Source organism: Protomyctophum bolini, assembly GCF_963924005.1.
Source record: "Protomyctophum bolini genome assembly, chromosome: 1".
Taxonomy (NCBI): Eukaryota; Metazoa; Chordata; class Actinopteri; order Myctophiformes; family Myctophidae; genus Protomyctophum; species Protomyctophum bolini.
Genome location: NC_137862.1, coordinates 9,039,290 through 9,047,511, shown reverse-complemented (window position 1 = coordinate 9,047,511; position 8,222 = coordinate 9,039,290). Strand labels below are relative to the sequence as shown.

The following is an 8,222-nucleotide window of genomic DNA, read 5'->3' as shown; positions in this document are numbered from 1 at the left end:
ATTCATAGTGTAATTTTCTGTGTGTGAGGTCACTTCGGGTCGGGCGTGGCGTCCTACTTCATCTTCCTGCGCTGGCTCTTTGGAATAAACATAGTTCTGACCATCATGACCGGAGCCTTCATTGTCCTGCCAGAGGTCAGTGCGTGTGTGTGTGTGTGTGTGTGTGTGTGTGTGTGTGTGTGTGCGTGTGTGCATCTATAGGCAGCTTGAGCTAGGCCTAAACGTATACTAGAAGCTCGATCTTGCTCTAACGCCACAAAAAAGGTGTAACGGGGAAACCTGTGGCCTGTAGAATGATGTTACCATAGGTAGCTTACTACCAGTAAGACGCCTGGGGGCGAGAGCGAGGTTGCATGCACTGGCCATATATGGAACGTATCTTGAGTGTACAGGGTGTGATGAGGTCAGATCAACATATGGAATGTCAGAACAGCTCAGCTCCATTTGAGGGCCAATATGTCTGGCTTTCACCCGTGACGTGTGGCAGGCTGGCAGCCCAAGTCTGTGGCCCCCAGAGGCGCCCCTCACTTCACACGAGTGTGATTTTTATTGCTCTCTTATTATTCCATTACTCTTCTATTATTCAGTTACATTTCACTGATTTCTCTTTGAACAAAAGAGCCCAACACAGTACCGCTATATTCTTGGGCTTGACAGTTTACTTTACAACGTTGGCCACGGCCACACAAATACTAAACAGAGGACATAGTTTTTTTGTGTGGGTGTTCACAGGTTATTCAAACGCTACGAAGGACTGCTGATTTATGTCAGTCTCTGGAATGCAGACACAGGCAATTTCCCTGACCAGGAGTCGACCTATCAATCATCCCCATATTGTCCAATCTCATTTGTTGTTCTTATTTATGTCCTCCCATGTCCTCACGGTGTAACCTTACATCTCCACCCGTCTTCTTTATTGTAATGTATCACTTTGTTACAACTAGGGATGTCCCGATACACGTTCTCCGCTTCCGTTCCGATACCTTAATTTCTGTGCTAGCCGATACCGAACACCGATACCAGTGTCGTGATCTCATGTTGTGTTTATAGCCATCTAGCTATATATCTTGTGTTGTGTTTATAACAGACCCCTCACTCAAATGTGCACTTGCAGTTTGGGCAACTTCAAAGCAAACTCCACATGCCTCAACATTTTATTTACCTACCTTAGTTACTTACCAACAGTACCTTATCCCTGTGTCGGATCTCTGGTTAGACTGGCATATTCACCGATACCGATATGACAAATAAGGGCCAATACAGTATCGGGACATCTCTAGTTCCAATCATGGATCTTCTTCCACGTTAGAATTGTTCCCTTGCTTTCAGTGTTCTTTTTTTGTTTTAGTTTGAATATATCTTGAATATAGTTTTAGTCATATTTTACTAGTGATCTGACATTTATTTAGATTTTGTCTAGTTTTAGTCCACTAAATATAATATTTTATTCGACTAAATCTACAGTTTCTTTTGCAGACAAAGTCATGTATTTTGACGGCATCGTAATGCCTGATTTGGTTGCATGCTGAAAATAGCTCTACATGAGGTTGTAGATGACTTTTAGTTCTACTGGATCTCTTCTGCACTATAGTCCCTCCCTAACATTTTAGTCTAGTTTTTATTTGTTGACGAAATTGTAAAAAAAAATATTGTCTTAGTAATAGTCAGCATTGCTTAGTTTTCATTTAGTTTTCGTCAGTGAAAAAAGGAAGTCAACGAACATTTTTCGTCATAGTTTGAGTCAACTAAATGAACACTGCACCCTGCAGATGGACATTGGACAAGGCAGAGGAATGATCAATTCATTCTGTGATCAATAATCATAACAGTCATAACTCTGTATTAGGGCTTCAAATCAATACAACCATTATTATCTGCTTTTGCCACGATTACGATGAATGGGTCATTATAAAAAATAAAAAATAAATTATGACAATAGCAGAACTAGAAGCTCACAGCGCGTTGCGATGCAACGTGTTGTGAGCTTGTAGATCGACTATTTTCATTATGTTTTTAAGTACGCCATATAATAGTGCCAGTGGTTCAGGAAGTATAGTAGAGTGGCCGCTTGGGAACCGGAGGGTTCCCGGTTCGATTCCGGGCTCTCCCAGAGTTAGTGTCTTTGAGCAAAACTCTGAACACCTAATAGCTCCCGATGTGCAGGTTTGTGCCTTGCAGTTTCATCGGTGTATGAATGCGTTAGGTCCAGGTCCAGGTACAATTATGTGCAGTCATTTCAATACATTGAACCAGTCCGGCCCTCGACTCGTATTTGCTAGTTTGACAACTTAAAATAATCTTAAAATAATAACCAAAAATAGCCCATCTAATCTACAAGCTCTCAATGAGTCTTCTTTGACGCATTGAGAGCTTGTAGAAAGGCTATTCTCTATATTTCCACAGAAGACATGCTGGCTTCTATGGAACTCAAATGACTGAAATCAGTCGTGGCGACTGAGAACTTGAATCCATCTGTGTCTCCTCTATAGAGACTTTCATGACGACGCCAGGCCCAGGAAATAGTTCCCAATGCATTTTTCCCATAGACATTTCAAAAAGTATTTATTTAAAGACGTTTTAAGCCTCGTACGAAGCCAACTCAAGTCGTGACAAATCATGACAACAAACACAATATTTTGGACCAAACAAATAATTATAAAGAAGTAAAACAACAACAAAAAGTGTTGTAACCTGCCGTTTTTTTTTTTTTTTTTACAGCAAATGTAACTCTGGTATGGTGTCTCCTCTCTCTCTCTCTCTCTCTCTGGTGGAGCTCCTACAGTGAATGTAACTCTGGTATGGTGTCTCCTCTCTCTCTCTCTCTCTCTCTGGTGGAGCTCCTACAGTGAATGTAACTCTGGTATGGTGTCTCCTCTCTCTCTCTGGTGGAGCTCCTACAGTGAATGTAACTCTGGTATGGTGTCTCCTCTCTCTCTCTCTCTCTCTGGTGGGGCTCCTACAGTGAATGTAACTCTGGTATGGTGTCTCCTCTCTCTCTCTCTGGTGGAGCTCCTACAGTGAATGTAACTCTGGTATGGTGTCTCCTCTCTCTCTCTCTCTCTCTGGTGGAGCTCCTACAGTGAATGTAACTCTGGTCTCCTCTCTCTAGCTGCTGGTGGGCGCTAAGTTTGGGACCACCCGCAGTAAAACCATCCCCAAGGACCTGCTGTCCTCGGCCCAGGACCTGGACACCATCTGGTCTCTGGGGGTAAGAGTGTTTTTACTGCTCCATCCATACAGAGTCGCAGACACACAGACAATGGTGCTTAGCCATGACCCAACATGATACTTTCACCTCCACTACAGCCTCCCGTCCGGGTAAATAACCTGGTTATAAAATAGATTTAATGCTAATGGAGACTTGGCAACGATTTCCTGTGTGCTCTGTTTGTGTTGCGTGATTTATTCATAGCCTCTCATCATAGCCTTTACTGTACATGCTCAAGATGATGCAATTACACTGTGGTGGAAGTAACGAAATTACATTTACTAGTAAGTATACTGTACAATATTGAGGTATTTCCAATTCCCATACTTTTACACCACTGCATCTCATCCAAATATTGTACTCTTAATCGACTAAATTTAGGCTATTTAAAAAAAATAAAGTTACTAGTTACTTTGTAGATTTTGACTACTATTAGCCACTTCATACTTTTGAAAATAGCCGATCTACAAGCTCACAATAAAGCTCACAATGTGTCGCGATGTGACACATTGTGAGCTTGTAGATCTGCTAAGATTATTATACATACATTTTGATACCAATACTTTTGTATTCAAGTAAATGTTGCATTCCAGACTTTTACTTGTACTTACTTGCAGCATTGCTACTTTTACTTACTAAAGATTGAGTACTTTTTGCACCACTGTGTGTGTGTGTGTCTCTCTCTCTCTCCGTACAACAGGGTTATCTCCAGTATTCACTGTGTGTGTGTGTGTGTGTGTGTGTGTGTCTCTCTCCGTACAACAGGGTTATCTCCAGTATTCACTGTGTGTGTGTGTGTGTGTGTGTGTGTGTGTGTGTGTGTGTGTCTCTCTCCGTACAACAGGGTTATCTCCAGTATTCACTGTGTGTGTGTGTGTGTGTGTGTGTGTGTCTCTCTCCGTACAACAGGGTTATCTCCAGTATTCGGTGCTGTTCTACGGTTACTACGGCAAGGTGAGGAAGATCGGCAGTGCCGGCTACCGTCTACCTCTGGCCTACTTCCTGGTTGGAATGGGTGTGTTCGCGTACAGCTTCATCATTCTGCTGAGGAGGTGATGATCACTTTTCACACACTGGGGCTGGTCCTGTTCCCGGACCAAGCACCACAGGGGTACTCGAGGGATAGTTCCAGGGGGGACCCATGAGCTAAATGATAATTTGCAAACCAAATGGACCCTTATGGGTCTGTAACTCAGAGAGTGTGTACAGTTACATGGGTCTGTAACTCAAGAGAGTGTACAAATGGAACCATTTGATTCCATTCGTACACTCTCAGAGTTAAATTAACATCAATTTTACAATTATAAATTGGGGGTCCCACTCCAGAGATAGAAATGCTATTAAATGGGGGTCCGTAGACTAATGCATGTCAAACTGAGGGTCCTTGAAATTAAACGTGTTGAAAATCACTGCTAGAGAGAAATACAAATCTTCTTTTATGGGGGTCCCTGGCATATATTTTCGAATGGGGTCGGCGGGCTGATTAGTGTCAACTTGGGGGTCCTTGACATGGGAACCACTGACCTAAAGGTCCTTTTCAGACGGGCAGCGACTGACAGGAACCACTGACCTAAAGGTCCTTAAGAGACGGCCAGCGACTGACAGGAACCACTGACCTAAAGGTCCTTAAGAGACGGGCAGCGACTGACAGGAACCACTGACCTAAAGGTCCTTTCAGATGGGCAGCGACTGACACGTCTAGCAATTCATTTTCAACGAGAGATGCTACTTTTAGACGTGCAGGGAAGTTGAGGGGCGACAACGCAAGTGTGTATTCGTGGGCGCATATAGTCCCGTGAAATTGTCGCACGCGTGCTCATTTCGTGCACAAGAGGCTGACTAGACCTGATTTTTTTTCTTTTACACTATGCGAGTTGCGCCCCTTATGAGCAGACTGTATTTGAACCAGGCGACAACATCTGTGTCACACGCTCCCCGTACTTGTTTTGCTGTAACTTGATCATAATTATGATTCCATATACCTAAGATGTGTCTTTCCTGCCAGGATGGCCAAGAACTCCCGTCTCAGTCTGTCCAGCGCCTCCGATGAGAACTTCACCTTCTGCTGGAGGGTGTTCTGTGCCTGGGACTACCTCATAGGGAACCCCGAGGCCGCCGAGAGCAAGGGGGCCGCCATCGTCAACAGCATCAGGGTGAGTTACTGTATGTGTAACGACCGGGATTTGAACTCTGGTCTCCCGCGTGAAAGTCCAATATCTTGACCAAAGAGATATCCTCCGACCGGGGGAGATTTTAGACTTTTGAGGCCATCAGGCAGAGGCTCTGAGCCACTCTGCTACGCTCACCGATGTAATGCCCGGGATTCCATGTCTATAATAATAACATAACGCCAAATTAATTAAAGATGAGAACGCAACGGGACCCTGCCGTTTTGTTGTCGTGGCCTAAGAAACAGAATTTGATAATGCTTCATGATCTTTTTTAAAGTGAATACAAAAATAATAATCATGAACACACGCAGCCAGGCACACACACACACACACACACACACACACACACACACACACACACACACACACACATTATCATCACTCGTATCCGAGTATGACTGTCCTCCTTATTGGTTTGGGTTGGCTGTATATATATAGCATGCGTGTGTACGTGAATGCGTGCACAGCAGACAGTTATACAGTGAAGTCTTACCTACCAGTACATTGAGAATGAGTGCTGATTTCCCAAAGGGCAGACAATTATTCCTTTTGCACTTCATAAGACTAGCCCGGTCAGCATGTTGCTACTGTGGATATATGGAATGAAAACAACACTAATCTTCTAATCTCATCACGTACAGTAGGTCTGTAGCATGTTTATAGCACAGTAAGCATCAATGATCTACTCTGTGTGTTTTCCTTCCAGGAGGCCATATGCGAGGAACAGGAGAAGAAGAAGGACTATAGTCTGTACGTGTCTTTTTTTACTTCAGTCAAAGTTCTACTATTGCAACCTAGAAATACTCTGTTATGAGTCAAAGTTCTACTACTGCAACCTAGAAATACTCTGTTATGAGTCAAAGTTCTACTACTGCAACCTAGAAATACTCTGTTATGAGTCAAAGTTCTACTACTGCAACCTACAAATACTCTGTTATGAGTCAAAGTTCTACTACTGCAACCTACAAATACTCTGTTATGAGTCAAAGTTCTACTACTGCAACCTAGAAATACTCTGTTATGAGTCAAAGTTCTACTACTGCAACCTAGACATGTATACTCTGTTATGAGTCAAAGTTCTACTACTGCAACCTAGACATACTCTGTTATGAGTCAAAGTTCTACTACTGCAACCTAGAAATACTCTGTTATGAGTCAAAGTTCTACTACTGCAACCTAGAAATACTCTGTTATGAGTCAAAGTTCTACTACTGCAACCTACAAATACTCTGTTATGAGTCAAAGTTCTACTACTGCAACCTAGAAATACTCTGTTATGAGTCAAAGTTCTACTACTGCAACCTAGACATGTATACTCTGTTATGAGTCAAAGTTCTACTACTGCAACCTAGACATACTCTGTTATGAGTCAAAGTTCTACTACTGCAACCTAGAAATACTCTGTTATGAGTCAAAGTTCTACTACTGCAACCTACAAATACTCTGTTATGAGTCAAAGTTCTACTACTGCAACCTACAAATACTCTGTTATGAGTCAAAGTTCTACTACTGCAACCTACAAATACTCCGTTATGAGTCAAAGTTCTACTACTGCAACCTAGAAATACTCTGTTATGAGTCAAAGTTCTACTACTGCAACCTACAAATACTCTGTTATGAGTCAAAGTTCTACTACTGCAACCTAGAAATACTCTGTTATGAGTCAAAGTTCTACTACTGCAACCTAGAAATACTCTGTTATGAGTCAAAGTTCTACTACTGCAACCTACAAATACTCTGTTATGAGTCAAAGTTCTACTACTGCAACCTAGAAATACTCTGTTATGAGTCAAAGTTCTACTACTGCAACCTACAAATACTCTGTTATGAGTCAAAGTTCTACTACTGCAACCTACAAATACTCTGTTATGAGTCAAAGTTCTACTACTGCAACCTAGAAATACTCTGTTATGAGTCAAAGTTCTACTACTGCAACCTAGACATGTATACTCTGTTATGAGTCAAAGTTCTACTACTGCAACCTAGACATACTCTGTTATGAGTCAAAGTTCTACTACTGCAACCTAGAAATACTCTGTTATGAGTCAAATTTCTACTACTGCAACCTAGAAATACTCTGTTATGAGTCAAAGTTCTACTACTGCAACCTAGACATGTATACTCTGTTATGAGTCAAAGTTCTACTACTGCAACCTAGACATACTCTGTTATGAGTCAAAGTTCTACTACTGCAACCTAGAAATACTCTGTTATGAGTCAAAGTTCTACTACTGCAACCTAGACATGTATACTCTGTTATGAGTCATAGTCTGGAATTCAAAATGTACGTATTGGTCATTTAAGTATGTAAGTATTGGTATCAACATGTAGCCTAATAATCTAGTTTTCAAATCATTGTAGTGGAGTAAAAAGTACAACCACCACATTAAGCAGTGTGTAACAGCCTGCCTCAGCTCCTCCTATCCGTTCAGCCGTGATGCGTGTTCTCTCCTCCGAGTGCTTTCATCAAAATCAAGCAAATTTACACCTCCCGTTGCAATCCCGGCCACACACGCGCACACACACACACACACACACACACACACACACACACACACACACACACACACACACACACACACACACACACAGGCATAACTCTTACAAACAGCCCTTTACTGCGGCGAAGGACTAGCACTAAATCAACTCGCAGACATCATCATCAGGGCCGGTGGAGCACATTAAAAGTGGATTAATACATATACGGAGCCCCTGAATGGCCATGCATTCAAAATATATTTTATCTTGTCCGTACAAGATATTATCTTGTACGTACAAGATAATATCTTGCTCCGTAGAGATCAGCTCTGGAAGCAGCATAACATTAGCAGCAGTGCCCGGCC

At 42.3% G+C, this 8,222-nt stretch overlaps 1 protein-coding gene across 1 annotated transcript in view; it reads left to right on the top strand.

Moving 5' to 3' along the window:
• The window catches only part of tmc3 (transmembrane channel like 3), a gene marked incomplete at both ends in the record, with an annotated part of 44,254 nt that overhangs the window by 12,235 nt on the left and 23,797 nt on the right, over positions 1 to 8,222 (top strand). The window contains 5 exons of the mRNA XM_080762783.1: positions 29 to 135; positions 3,110 to 3,208; positions 4,118 to 4,260; positions 5,214 to 5,361; positions 6,086 to 6,129. Coding sequence (XP_080618909.1) covers positions 29 to 135; positions 3,110 to 3,208; positions 4,118 to 4,260; positions 5,214 to 5,361; positions 6,086 to 6,129 — 541 coding nt within the window. The remainder of the gene's footprint in view (positions 1 to 28; positions 136 to 3,109; positions 3,209 to 4,117; positions 4,261 to 5,213; positions 5,362 to 6,085; positions 6,130 to 8,222) is intronic.